Raw genomic sequence first — 14,895 nt, 5'->3', positions numbered from 1 at the left:
TTCGAAGCAGTTACGTGATCGCTGAGATTCCACGTTGCTGTTTGAGCTGGCCATTTTTTGCTCTCACTTCTATCGGCGCTAGTAAATATTATTTTTAAATGTGAGAGATCTGAACTTCTGTCATCTGCTTCCTCCTTTTCGCCTTTGCCAGACTGAATAATTCCTCCCTCACTTCACACCAAGAAAGGGTAAAGAGTGGAAGGGAAGAGGCACAGCAAGTTCTGCTGCCAATCTGATCTGCAAACAGAACGTGGCCATGTCCCAAATAGGGGCTGAAATAGTCTCGCTGCCTTTTTGGGCTCGCTCTACCACTGAAAAGCAGAAACCTTGTTTAAAACCTGTCAGCATTCTCTGTGCAGCTGAAAACCGTTCTGGGGACACTAGTCGAGCCCTTTGTTTTCCAACTGCAACCATTTCTGCCCTGCCAGCTGTCACACTGCCTATATGCCTTCTGTTCTCAGCGTGTCTTGTTACACTTAGAGCAGACGAGCCCGGGGAGGAGCAGCAGCCCGTGGCCGTTGCCCGTTCCCAGAGAGCTTCTTTTGACACACTTGGGCACGTACTGGCCAGGTTCTGGTCTCCGCGGCACCAGGGACTCATCCTGCTCCTGGAGCAGCTGGGAGCAGCATTCGGCCCCGCGGTCAGTCTGCTGGGAGGCACGAGTGCGTGCAGTAGGTGCTGCTGCCTGCCAGGGAGAGCCTGCTGCTTGTTTCCTCTCTTCCTCGGCTGTTTTCCCCTCTTGGCCTCTCATCTGCCATCACTCAGTAGAGTTCTTGCTTTTAAATATGTTTCTGGTTCTGTAATGGCTTGCTCCAGTGGTTCTTGCCTGTCCCATCCTTATTAAAAATGTGGCTGATGGTGCTTGTTACCATTTCCCATGGGTCCTGGTGAGGGAAGTATTATCATTTCATATGAGGAACCAGAGCTGTCTTCAGACCTAAAACTGATCATCCATGGACACGTTCATCTTCCCCTAATGCTCTGGAGCTGCTTAGTGAAATGGGGAAATAAATCTCCCTGATTCTTCCTTGGTGTTTTCTCTCCCCAGGGCTCCAAAATGGGCAAACCTCACTACTTCTGCTCGGTAAGCAAGGAAACCAAACCAAAAAAAAGAAAAGTAAAGTTTTCAGAAGTATGCAAGCGTTGTTTGAAATTCAGGTGGATCTAGCTACTCTTTGCTCTTCCTCTCCCAGACATTACAACCTCAGGTTGGGCAGCAGCTTAGTAGCAGATTTGGGAATAAAACCTAAATTTCTGCCAGATCCACTGTTCCCCTTTATACATCTGCAACCACGATTAGCTGGAGAAAGACGGTATTTACCCTGTCACTGAGGGGTTATAAATGGAATATACTCAGCAAACAAACTCCAGTGGAACCTGCAGGATCATATAAGAGTGAACTTTCAAAAAAAAAAAAAAAAAAAAGGCAAGATGACAGAATAATATTAGACAAGATAAAACACTGCAGTTGACAGCGAGGGGCTCTTTGTGCCTGGGCAGCAGAGCAGGAGCCCTTTGCAATACCAAGCTCCAGCGTGAGCCTGGGGTAGGGAGCGGGTGCGGGACAGGCTGAGCGTGACCTCCCTGGAGGGGACGGGTCTGAAATCCAGCACAAAACCTTCCTTTTTTTTTTTTTTGGAGGGATCTGCTTTGCAGAGCTTTTTGTAAATCCGTATCCCATCAGGCACGGAGGAGCTGCCAGCGGCCGCTGAGGAAATCACCGGGACGGAGGCAGCTCCTCCACCACGCGTGCGCAGGGCCGGGGACGCCGGGTGTACGAAATCTGCACAGCTCTGCTCAGTTCATCGTCCTTCCTTCCAGGGACAAGGAGGGCAGGGGGAACGCAGGGAGAGGGAAAGCTCGAGACGGCACGTGCTGTACCTCCGGAGAGATCGCTGAGTGTGTTCTGCGCTCCCTCGCTCTGGAAACCTTGTGGAAAAAATGCCAGCGCAGTTTGTAAGCCCACAGGATGTTTGCTTTGTAGGGAGACAGGAGGTCTCTTCCCTCCCTCGGGACTGCCCCGCAGTCAGCTGCGGAGGAGCTGCTTGTAGTTCAGTGCTTTTGCCTCTCTTCCAACCCTTCGCTTAAATTTTTCAGGAAATCTGCTTGCAGTGGTGTCGACCAGAATTGTTCACATCTGAGGGCTTCTTACGCCCTAGCAGTGATTCATGACTTCGCATAAACAGTGATTAGCAGGAGATAGTTGCACTTAGGAAACCTTTCAGCGTACAAACATAAATACCGCCTGCTGCAAACTTAATTCAGGGGGAAATGAAGGCATTCGCACAGCCAGTGCCTCAAAGTAAGAGCTCTCCTTGTCTCATTTCAAAGTCTGCTCTGATAACTGTGTGTCGTTTAGGTGGTGCTAGCGGAGATCTGAGTTACAGCGCTGCCTCTGGGACTCCTCCGGGTGCCACCCTGAGCACGGGGTGATCAAAGCAAGAAGCGAGAGCTGTGCAGGGAGCAGCAGAAGGGCAGGTGGATGCGGGGAAGGAGTCACGGTGATAAGCGAAGGAGTTAAGGCTCGCTCCTCACCCCGTCCCTGAGCCAAGACACCGTCCCACGGGCCCAGCGGCCGGGCTGACTCACTGGGAGGAATCCGGCCCTTCGAAGGGCTTGGCAGCGCTGTGAAATTACGGTTGAGGACAGTGGTAGGAGGTGAAGAAGCAGGAGTGTGTTGAAAATGACCCCCAGTATGTTTGGACAGGAACATCTGAGTCCTGCTCTGAAGGGCTGCAGCGTCTGGGCAGATTTCCTTGGGAAACTCTCTAAGAGGGATGAACGCTGCTGACAGCCGGCCGTACACGGCACCCAGATGGACATCTGCTGTCTGGTTCTCCTGCCTCGTGGTTTTGTGTCCTGGACCTGTTAATCGCCTCCTCTTGGGGCCCAGACCTTTAGAAGAGTGTTCTGTCATGGTCCATTGAGCTTCTGCTGCGCTCACGTCCCCACAGCTCCGCTCTCTTCATCTACGCCCTTCTCCGTGCTGACTTGGGGCCCCATCCTACCTTTCTTGTTGTCCTTTAATAACATCACCACCTTCCCCGCCACCTCCTGTGGCTTTGGGCTACTGCCTTTTGGGGGTGCAAACCCTAAGCATGTGGTCAGGTCCCGGAGCCCGGCTGCATAGCGCCCTGCGTGTTCGCTGGGGCCCTCGCTTGGTTTCCCAGCGTCGCAAATTCTCCTCCGTTTATTTCACAGCCTTGCTCTTGCCAGCCGTTGGGTCTGCAGACACTTATCACCGAATCGGTGGTTGTAGGAGCGCCATGGAGCCAAACCAGCCTTTCTGGACTTCCGTGTGGCTGCTTGCGGGTGTTCTCAGCCTTGTCACAGGGTCTGACCCGGAGCGCGTGCACCTTGGCATCCGCGGAGCGCCAGCCCCAGCACCGCTCCCCTCCCGCGCATGAGCCGTCCCTCGCCGGGCTGCGATCATCGCGCTGCAGCTGGAGGGGCGCCCGCCTTGGATTTCCTGCCTTCCTGTTGAATCAGGCCCCAGTGGGGGAGGCGTTTTCCTTCCTCCCAGAGGTTACGGCCGCCCTGCACATACGCGGGGCCGGAGCATCGCAGCGTCGCCGCTCCGCTTGCAGCCCCTCGCTGCCCGTCTGCTCCAGGGGTTTGCTGCCGATGTGACTCTCCCCCGAGTATCTCCGGTCATTGCAGTGCCCTGTGCTCGATAGGGGAGCTTAATGGGCTTGGCAGGATCAAAGCGCTTTCGTGGTAAAATGATTATAGGTCCATTTTTTCAGGAAGTAGATTTTCTGTTTCTTTTCTCACTGTCCCTCTCGAAGCAAACCCGGAGTGCCGAAGTGTACTCTCCTGCAGGAAACGGGAGGAGGAAGAGTGTAGAGGTGCTTTCAAAATAAAAACCCGACCACGCCACCGCCTTTTCTGACTGTGGTATGACCACCGGAATCGTCTAGGAAGCGGTATTGCTTGGCTTCTCTGATTCACTATAAAAATATATCTCCCTGCTGATATGGTTTGGCCAGGAAAACAGGCCCAGCAGTGTGGTGTGCGCTTGGGTTTTTCCTGACTGCCCACTTACGTGGTCTCACCTTTTCCAAAGAACACACAGCACTCGTGTTCGTCGGGAAGCGCCCGGGGGCCTTTTACCAGCAGCGACCCGACCACCACGGTGAGGACGCCAGGCTGTCTGTGGGGGAACACTGGCACTTTTACCACCAAAGCTCAGAAAATAACCAGATTTGTTATTGTTTGGAGTTCTTTTATTATTACTATACGTATAGCGTTCTTATATAGCATTTCCCCATTGTTATTTGGGCCTGTCCCAGCCCACACTTGACTGCCAAAGGTTTTCTGGTGCTGCTTGTGGCAGTTCCTCGCTGGTTAATGCCCGCTTTGCAGACCAACCAAGCTGTTACAGGGATGAATTGCTGTGATGGCGTCTACATTGCAGCTCCTCGCTCGTTAGTGCTAAAAGCATGAAGGCAGAGCTATCCTCCAGATGGAGGGCAACCCCTTACAAAAATAAATGAGGTTTGCATACTTTGTTACCCTGGGCTTGTTTCAGCACAGGCACCGCTTTAGTGGGGCGGCACGCGGGGCCGTTGCTGCCCCAAACTCCTGGTGGCATCCTGGTAATTCCCCAATGTACTTGAACTTGGCTAATATTTACTGAGTAGTACACTTAGCATGCCACGGAGTGCAAAAAGCTTTGTCGATTTGGTTTTTACTCACCTGCGAAACTCAGTTTTGGGGACTGTGTTTTTCTTGAGGCATCTCAAGCCTCCTAAAAACGTACAAAGTGCAGCGTGCGCTCTCGCCGTGCGCTGCTTTGGGGAGCAGCATGCAGGAGGGAGGGAGGCTGAAAAAAGGGCCAGCCTTTACTCAAGCAAGATGAGAAATGATTTAAAACACTATAAACGACAGAAGTATGTACCTAACTCTGTACATCCCACGTCTTCACAATCTCCTCCTGCCTGGCTCTAGGTGCTTCAAGTTCTGGTGATTTCATTTATGGGATAATTAAGGGATTTACCTTTTAAAGGTCTTTGCTTTTGTTTTCAAATCTCCCCGTTGCAGCAGCTGGGCAGGAGCCAAGGGACTTACAGAGCAGCAGGCAGCCTACGTGAGCAGCATTTCCTGGCGGGAGGAGAGGGGCTTTCCCCAACCAGCAGGGAGCTTGAGCCTTCGGGAAGGGCTGCGGGGGCCCCGCAGCTCGCTGGCGAGGATGCTCTGTGTATGTGGCACTGTCCGCCTTTGTCCTCTGCCACATGAGGAGCACACATGTCAAGAAAATGAGAAAAATCACAGTGCTGGGGTTAACCAGCTGGCTTTTATCAGCAGAAATGAACCTCTTTTTCCTCTCTCTCTCTCCCTCTCTCTCTCCCCGCTCTCCAGAAGCCCTTCAGAGGCCGGTAGTGTCAGATTTTGAGCCCCAGGGCCTGAGTGAAGCCGCCCGCTGGAACTCCAAGGAGAACCTCCTGTCCTGCCCCAGTGAAAATGACCCCCACCTCTTTGTTGCACTGTACGATTTTGTGGCGAGTGGGGACAACACTCTCAGCATAACTAAAGGTAAGGCAACTGGGCAGAACGGTATCGGGAGCATGTGAGAAGACATGGGATGAAAAGCCGCTGGGGAGCAACTGAGTTACACACTAAACACTATGGAATTTATTTCTTTTTAACTGTGGGAATTCTTTTTAAACAAATACAAATATTTCTTGAAGTCATAACCTTTTAAAAGGTTAAAAACTAGCTGAAGGTTTTTGCGTTGGCCAAGACTGTTTGTCAAAGCTAAGGTCTCCGTTAGGAGCAAGATTTTGAGCTGAGAAATCAAACTAAGCTGACCCTAGAGGCTTGCCTCTGCTGTTTTCTCTGCTGGTTTTCCAAAATGCAGGCTTTCTTAGAAAAATGACCTTATACAGGTGGTGTTTTCTTGCTCAGTCCTTCTGTTCCTTATGCAACTCCAAGTTGCATCTATTTACTTTGCTAATCAAAATGATTTTTTACTGTTTATCCGTCCCTGTTGTAGTCAACTCAGTTCAAATAAAATTTGTTGGAACCTTCTCTCAGCTCAAGCAGTATCAGAACTGCTATGGAACTGCACGGGAATTTAACAAACTCTTGAAGCATTCGTGTCACCTTATTTGGCTTCTGTGGTCCACTCAGGCTTAAAGCAACGCATGTGGTCCCTGCTCGGTCAGATACCTATTCTTACGGGAGATTATTTAATGATCCATAGGGTAGAAAGAACCCACCCTTTACTCCGCTCCCAGGTTTGCCATGTTTAGATATATTCTCTTGTCCTAAGGTGAAAAGCTCCGCGTCCTGGGCTACAATCACAATGGCGAATGGTGTGAGGCTCAAACGAAGAATGGACAAGGCTGGGTGCCCAGCAACTACATCACCCCAGTGAATAGTTTGGAGAAACACTCCTGGTATCATGGACCGGTGTCGCGTAACGCTGCCGAGTACCTTCTGAGCAGCGGCATCAACGGCAGCTTCCTCGTGCGGGAGAGCGAGAGCAGTCCAGGACAGAGATCTATTTCCCTGCGATACGAAGGAAGGGTGTACCACTACAGAATAAACACTGCATCCGACGGAAAGGTAGGCTGCAGGCTGTCCACACTGTTAACGAAAGCCTTGCTGGTGTACTCTGTCCGCTGAATGCACAAGGTCAAGTAGCAGCAATTGAGCTGTGCAGTTCCGAGCCCAGATCGCAATGTTCAGCATCCGTCGTTACAATAAACTGTGACATTCCAACAAGGCTGTGACAGAACAAGCTTATTCCTTTAGCCAGCTGGTGAGGTATAGTGCAGCTCAGTAGCGAAACACTAAGGTAGGAGACACTAGAGCTTACATCAGAGCTGGATGCAACAAATCTTGTCAGTAAGGTATTCTAACAGAGGATTTTCATTGCGTGTGTTCTGAAGATAACCTCTTGGACTGCCAAATCAGAACAGTCTGTTGCTGATAGTCCTGTAAATATTAGGGACAGAATACCTTTTGAACTATTCTGCATTATTTTAAACTACTATTTTGATTTCTCTACAGCACTTCAAGGTGATTATTGAAAACGGGTAGGCACTTTCATTGTTGTTTGGGCCCCCTTTCTAGTGTTGTCTTTTTTTTTTCCCTGTATCTTTGTGTACTACAGCAGTGTTGCAATGCCTTGCTTGATGGATGCTGCAGAGAAATGTTAACAGAAGTGTAGCTTTCCACAGCTTTTCATTTGAATTTCATGGAAACATTTCTGCTGGCATTGGATTTCGGAAAATTTTGTTTTTAATGAATCTATTTTAAGCAGCGTCACTTTAGATCCTCTGCAGAAGTTGCAGTGTGGGTCTGGAGCATGGCTGCTGATGCTCTTCTTGCCAGCATCTAGTAGTTGACAGATTCTGTGCCATTAAAGTACTTTTAAAAAAAATAAAAAAAAGAGTATAGTATTGTCTTGCTATAGCCAATTTTCCTTTGTCCTGTGAGAGCTGTATTCTTCATACAGCAGAATCTGTAATATAAAAACATAGGGAACTAAGTATATCGTGTTTGCTATTTATCAGACTCGTCACTCTAAAACCTTTAATAAGATAAACAAATTTTATTAAGTAATGGAATGCTTTTGGCCTGCTTTAGCAAACGGACTGTAATGGAGACAATTGTGATATTATTTAAGGCAATGGATTTCTTTGTTACAGTGCTTGAGTTCTTTTTTCGTTCTGTGCAGACACACTCTGTGGTCACATCAGCCCTGAGAAATGCTGACAGGCTGCGTACTCCGAGGAGTACATGGCAGTCTGGAATATCATTCCTCCTCCTGTCTCTGTGCTTGATAGCCCTTTGATTCACATTGGTGCTGGCAGATGAGCAGTGTTCACAAGCGAACACTTTGAACCGCGGCCTCCTCCTTTTGGTGTAAATAACCGTGTGTCCCTGGTGCTGTAGCACGTTCTCCTTTTTCGCTGTAAAAGGGTTTGGCATATGAAGGCTTTCATCCCCGCAGAGCTGTTTTTATCCCCCAGAACAGTTCTGCAGAGCTACAATAATCTGCTCAGGTCTGTAATAGCCAGGTTAACTGTTCATTTTCCACAGAGTTGCTTGAATTAGTGTTTTCGACGAAAAGTGCAGGTCAGCATGAGAGCTGTGCCTGCGGGGCTGAGCGAAGAGGTGGCCGCGGTGCTCCCTCTGGCCCTGCCGTCCGCACGGAAGGGGCCGTTCACCATCCCCAAGCCTCAGCGCTGCAATTCAGCTTGTTAAATCGCATCGATTTCCATTTGTGTTAACGAAGCAAAGTGCGACAGCTCATCAGGAGCGTGCTGCCAGATGCCTGCCTCTGCTGTCCACCTCCACCCGGAGCTGAGCCAGGGCATGCCATGCTCTTCCAGTGCCATGTCCCAAGCTGCTGAAGCTTAGAAGCAAGAGAGTGAAGAAGTAAAGAAGTAGGAGAGAATGCTAATGTCCCTGCTTTCCCCTTGTGAAACGGAGGCTGCTGCACAGCATCCCTGCTCTGAGCTGCCGGGGCCGTGCTCCGTTACCCATTTCGCAGCCAAGCACGGCTCTGCCGAAGGGCAGCTCTTACCTCCAGCTCCCCGGGCACCTGGGGCTTCCCCAGCCCGCCGGGTCAGTAGTCAGCCTTCTGAGGAATTCACTGCAGCACTCGCAGACATCGAGGGTGAACGGCCTTGGTGGGTGATATCCTGTGACTGCGAGAACAGCGCACGATCGGCGCAAAGAGGTTTTACAGAAAGAAGAGGAGCAGCTGCTGCTTGGCGCGGAGGGGGGTCGTGCATCACACAACCTCCTCCAGCCTGTAGGGAAAGTGAAAGAAGTAGGAAGAGATTGGAGATGCATATATCTTAATTTTAGCACCGTTCATATTAAAGCTCTGGGGTTTGGTAACTTTAAACAAGTAATTCATCAGGGGATTTCTTTTATTTCCCACTTTAATGGGTCATATTCTTCCGGACCACCTTTTAATGTTTTTTTTAGGAAGACATTCAAAATGACCTTTTTGGATTTGGCTGGCACAGCGCAGCTAGTAATCTGGTAAACCACTTCCGTGGAACAGAGGCCTTGGGTTTTCCTGCCTTGATGGTACTTGAGGCAAAGCCTCCTGTTGAGTAACCAAACTGAATAAACAGCGCTGTCCAGCCAGTTCTTCAAATCCTGCTATGCTCAGCATGAGGGACACAGGACATGTCTTGACTGAGTCTCTTGGAGCTTCCAGTGGCTTAACAGGATGCAGATTCATTCCCTTCTCATGGATCTTCGTGGATTTTTTGTGAGGGCTTTTAGTATTGTCTGCTGATGGCAGACCTGGCAACCTGCCTTCAGGTTAAGGATGTGTTGCATGGGTCAGTTTAACAACACCCTTACCACCAGTCAGGAGACATGGTCTGATGGTAGAAGCTGTGGATAAACAACTAATTTGTACAAAGCTGAGCAGCCTGGAGCACCTTGGAACAGCACGGCTGTTAGTTTGACTGAAGATGCACGAAAATTGACCAAATAATAAGTGCCAGCCAGGATGCAAATTGCATGAGCCCCTGCGTAACCTCCCGCGCTGCAGAACTGCTGAGTCTGTCCCCGCTTTATGAGTACAGTGAGCAGCACCGGACCGTTTACGTGGGGAAAATGATCCAGTAAGCATCTTGAGCTAAGGCTTGGTGAGCGAGGTCGCTGGAGGAGGGAGGGCGCAGCGAAGCTCGCTGCGTGGCACCGGCAGCGTGCCCTTCATAGCTGCTCCTTGTTGCCTCGTCTTGTGATACGTGCTTCACATTCCAGATGGAGATTTGAACACAGCCTAACTCTGATTTCCAGGAGTGCCGGTAGGGAGAAAGGACTTGAGGTGTCAGTGCTAAGATTTAATCACAGAGAGGGTAGAAAAGCTGCTTCCACAGAACGAACACGCTTGGTGGGTGGCTGGGTGTGCTTTTTCATGTAGGTAGCAGCCTTCCTGTGTGTTCAAGCATGGAGCCTTGTCCTGGCATCCTGAGCTCCCTTCCCCAACCTGCTGTGGGTTTCTTGTGAAACCTTTGGCCGTTCATTTAACTTCCTTCTCAATCTGTAGCAAGTTCATATCTGTCACACAAAATAGGGATATTTCTAAATTCCACGAGATTTTGAGATCATGGGATGCAAGCCATCATAAAATTAGGGACAGCTTCCTTCTCTACACTTCCCTGATGCTTCCAAGCAGTCCAAGAGTTCAGCATAGTTTTACACGTGCATACTTTTATACTGTAGTCCTCAGTGTAACGTGAACTGCCAGTAGCACTGCTAGTACTGCAAGTTGTTCCCAAACAGCCGCGGTTTGTTTCCAGTTGTGGTTACGCTGGCTATTCCGTGGTGGTCTGAAGAACTGTTTGCTTCTTGACATGCAACTCTAAAAACCTCTCTGAAGGTGCCGCTCTTCTGTTCTCAGAACATCTGTTTTTAAGGTGATTTCACCTCTGATCATGAGTGGTGTTTTTTTAATCGTAGTGTTGGAATGAGACCTGGTCCAGTTACTTCACCAAAACAATATTTGACTCCTTTTGGTAAGGACTGCGCACTGCTCCCCAGGAGGATGTCTCTCTTCCCTTGAGATACAGGTTTCTGTAGGAGTTTCACTCTCAGCAAACGTAGCGAAAGGAAAGAAGCTGCCTCCAGCCCAGCGTATAAATCCCTCCACTCATGCCCATGCACGTCCAACAGTAAATGTGCTGTCACCAGAGTAAGTGTTCAAGGAGTTGTTCTGTTCACGTGGCTTACAGAAGGGTTGGCCACTCTGCATCTTCTCCTGTTCTCCAGAGCCCGGGTGCTGTTGCCCTCAGAGGCAATGCTGTTTTAACCAGGGGATGTGATTCCTCAGCAGTGGGAAGGGAGGCTTCTCAGCTAGCTGCCTTTTGTGGGTAACGTTCATGTCCCAGAAGCCTTACAGAGGGTGTTGCTCTGCTGCAAAGAGCAAAGCTTGAGAGCCAGCAGCCACCCTGCACCTCGCAGTAGTCAGTGACCAATTTGTGGGGCTGTGCACTGCTGTGTAGCCCTTTTTGGGTAACGTTGTGTGCCCGAGCTGAGCATTTTTACTTTGCTGTAGCTCTTTCAAGTAAGTCCATGACATACATAGCTGAGCATTCCTGCCAGCTCTCACAGGATGGTCACCATCTGCACTGAAGCCTTTGCCTCGTTCTCAGAAACTGAAGCAGGAATTTGGGCCAGCAGGATGCCGAGGGGGAGAGGGCCTCTTCCGTGTCACTCCGACTTCCTTGGATGATACAGCTGCTCTTTTCACTCACCTTTTTGTATTCGTAGGGCCAGTGCTCTTGTTTCCTTTGGAACATTTGGTGTTCTCCAATGCCTCTCGTTCTCATTTTGGGTTTTCTGTAGTAAACAGATGCCTGCAAAGGAGGAGCATCTGTACAGAAATTGCCAATCTCCAGATCAAAGGCTCTTTTCCTCCTCTCTGCAAACATTTTTTCTCTATAAATACATCTTCCTTTTCTGTTGGACACGTTCACTTAACACATCTGTGAAGCTCCAGAAATTTCTTTTTCCGTCCAAGAGTTCTGTCTAGGTGGAAGAAGCAGAGTTTGGCCCCAAGTCTGGGATTTGGGGCTGACTGGCGGCCCTGTCGGCTTCCCAAAATTCCAGACAGATGGCCACCACACGTGCACAGACTGAGCTGTTCGGTGCACATCCAGCGAGGCAGAAGGTTTCTCCCTCTCCTTCAGGTGTTGCAGCATCACTTTATTATTATGGTTATTATTACTCTTCTAGCTTTTGTCACTTTGTGTAGCAGAAGTTTGGACTTGAGTATGAAATAGGAAATACAGAGCTGTGTTTATAGGTGTCACTTTTCTACCTTTAGCAGGCTTTTAGGCTCAAAATGGATCCTCTCTATAAATGTTAAAGCGGTAACAAATGCAGGCAGCCATGCCTCACAGTAGGTCCGCACTCAGTGGTAATGATTTTACTTCGGTGTTATTGATCTGTGCCCATCACAAGGACGGAACAGACCAGCTGTCCAGCTGAATGCAGAACACTATGCAGACCTTAGCCCAAAACCAGGGAAGCTACCAGTTTGTTAATGAAACTTCAAGGAGAATTCAGGAAGGTGAAATGTCATAACTCAGACAGGAATAATGTGATCCGGACGCTGAGGTAGAGAACCCGACGGTTCAGAAAACATCCCACAATCTGTACTGACCAGCCTTTTGAAAGCAGACATTTCAAGCAGCAGCATGCCAATCGAATGCCGTTTGCGGTTATTCCTTCCATTCAGTTTCAGCAAAGTGCATGTATTTGCTGGTGGATCCATGCACTTCTGCAAGTGTTGATCTTTCTCAGCTCTGAGCTTCTGCGAGCTAGTTAAAGAGCAAGTGGAGCTCGTGGCACTGCAGTGTGACTGGAAGCCATGCAACACTTTGGTTTCGCGGTTTTAAATGTAGTTTCTGCATACGAATGCTCCAGTGTGCATGATGTGAATGAGCTTTTCTCTTTCTCCTTGGTCCCTAGCTGTATGTCTCTTCAGAGAGCCGCTTCAACACGTTGGCGGAGTTGGTCCATCATCATTCGACGGTAGCAGATGGGCTCATCACCACTTTACACTACCCAGCGCCCAAACGCAATAAGCCCACTATTTACGGGGTGTCCCCGAACTACGACAAGTGGGAGATAGAGCGAACTGACATCACTATGAAGCACAAGCTTGGTGGCGGGCAGTACGGAGAGGTGTACGAAGGAGTCTGGAAGAAGTACAGCCTTACAGTGGCTGTGAAGACCCTAAAGGTAGGACTCGCATCTCTCAACATTCCGACGTTCCTCTCCTTTCAGCAGGAGCCGAGTTCAGGCTGGCTGCCTTCCCTCAGCCCCACTTGACAGTTTGGGTTGGTGATAGCCCTTAATTTCTGTGCGTAGGCCTGGAATAACAGAGAACCTGAATTGATGACGGTTTTATGTGGCACTTGAAACACACATAACTAAACAGGATGTTAACAGCGCAATTTTTGCTTCAGAGCAGATGAAACCTCAGAAAAGTAAATAACCGCTGTGATACCTCTTGCATTCAGGGGGTGGCAAAGGTGTGCTGCTCGCAGGTGAACGCACAAAGACAAGCTGGGGCATTAAGGAAAATTGCGGATCGTGACTCAGGCAACAGAAAATTCAAGGGCTGCGTTTCAAGGAGGATCTTAACGTTTTGGTTGTTTGTCTTATGTGGCGTCTTTCGCAAAGACAAGCTCCCTGTGTACCTAGCAGTCTTAAGCAATTGTTCACAGCTGTTTATTATCAAAAGATACGGGAGGGGGAAAAAGTGTATCCAAGCTCAAGTATATTAAAATTCGTAAGAGGCTTTAGTGGGGAACTGGGTAATCAGTTCTGTTTCTGGCTCTGCTCCCTGATTTCTGAGTCTTGGTTTCCTTGCCTCTTGAAATGCAAATAATGCTCCGAGTTCATAAGGTCATTGCTTAATTCATTTATGTTTATAAATGTGTCTTGAGATCTCCTGGCACCATCTACACACATTGCATTCGATTGCTTAATAAGAGTTTATGTTAACTTGACACCATGTTCTCTCTCCTCGCATTGGGATGTGGCTTGAGCTTGCAGAAACAAACAGAAGAAGGCTGTTTGTTTGTTTCTTTTTGTTTTTTGTTTTTGCAATGGAAATTTTGAAGTGGAGAGACCTGCATAGATGCGGTAGTGTCAGGGGAAGAAAGTTTCCTTGATTTGGGGAAAATATTTTTCCCTGACTGTCTGAACGGTGGCTACCTCGGTATTTCTGGGTTGCTATGGCTGCAGAAAGTATTTTCATTTTGGCCTTTTTTGTACTCTGGAGATTCCTTTTGCTGCTCCCCAGTGGAGAAGAGTTCAGTGCCTGCTTGCACAGGCAGCGAGTGACACCTAGTGTTACCGGTGCTCGGGCCAACGCACTGGGACCGACCGCAGGGCTTGCTCGGGAGCACCATGATGCAGGTGGAGCTGCGATGTGACCGGCTTGAACAAAACATCCGTATCTTGAAAAGGAGAGGGAAATTGTGTCCTGAAATGCTAACTTTGCTGCAACATCTCCTTCCGTGGTGTGAGGATGCCTGATGTCTTCAGGTCTCTCGTTTGTGCCCAATTCTAATTGTTGCATTCCTTCGTCTTCTCTCTAAAACCCATCAACAGAGGCACATTTTGTGCGATGCCATCGAATCTCTGTGCATAACGAGAAACCTTAATACAGACCATGGCTGTTTCAAATAGATCAAATAAATATTTAATGAAACATGACTAAAAGTGGTTCATAATGTAATATGGAGCAGCATGTTCCACTGGGGAATGCAAGAATAACCAAAAAGAGAGTTGAGAAACACTTCAGTCTGCAATTATGCACACTAAAACCATCCTTAAAAGCAAATTTATAATCCAACCGTCCTTAAATCCATCAGTCTGCTACCTGACAGGTGGGATTATAGCTTTCTTCAAAGTTTTGGGAAATATTTTAAAATCGCATTTATGTTCTGGTTCTACATGGGAAAACAAGCCTTCAGCAGCTTCTTCACAAACGCTCAAACGACTCACTTTATCTTCATGTGAGAGAATATTTTTCAAAACTTTACGTGGTTCTTGTTCCCTCCCCATCTACCCCGTGTATCTGCATAAGAAAGATAAAGGGGAGGGAAAGCTAAAAGGAAAAAAAAAATCCCTCCCAGCTTCCTTTTGACTAGCAGGGCTCAGGAAGCCCCATTTGTTGTTCGCTTTTCTGTCATGTCTGAGCGGAGCTCACAGCCAGCACAGAAGGCTGGCTCACCCAAGGAGACGATAAAAGCAGCACCCCGGTTTTTGGTTGCACGTAACCGGGAAGCGCTAGGCAGCGTGGCGGTGCTCGGATGTTTCCCATTTAAATATTTCATTAGGAACTCGGTGTGCTGGGCGGGAGGCAGCAGCGCTTCTGATGGGGGTGTTACCGTC

General features: G+C 48.8%; 1 protein-coding gene across 11 annotated transcripts in view; it reads left to right on the top strand.

Annotated features, from left to right (window-relative positions):
* Positions 1–14,895, top strand: part of ABL1 (ABL proto-oncogene 1, non-receptor tyrosine kinase) — a 75,813-nt gene that overhangs the window by 46,330 nt on the left and 14,588 nt on the right. For all 11 annotated transcript variants that reach the window (XM_035555380.2, XM_035555390.2, XM_035555381.2 and 8 more), the window contains 3 exons: positions 5,362–5,535; positions 6,275–6,570; positions 12,457–12,729. In XM_035555380.2, coding sequence (XP_035411273.1) covers positions 5,362–5,535; positions 6,275–6,570; positions 12,457–12,729 — 743 coding nt within the window. The remainder of the gene's footprint in view (positions 1–5,361; positions 5,536–6,274; positions 6,571–12,456; positions 12,730–14,895) is intronic.

This window comes from Cygnus atratus, chromosome 19 (genome assembly GCF_013377495.2).
Source record: "Cygnus atratus isolate AKBS03 ecotype Queensland, Australia chromosome 19, CAtr_DNAZoo_HiC_assembly, whole genome shotgun sequence".
Classification (NCBI taxonomy): domain Eukaryota; kingdom Metazoa; phylum Chordata; class Aves; order Anseriformes; family Anatidae; genus Cygnus; species Cygnus atratus.
This window is presented reverse-complemented; position numbering and strand designations above follow the sequence as displayed.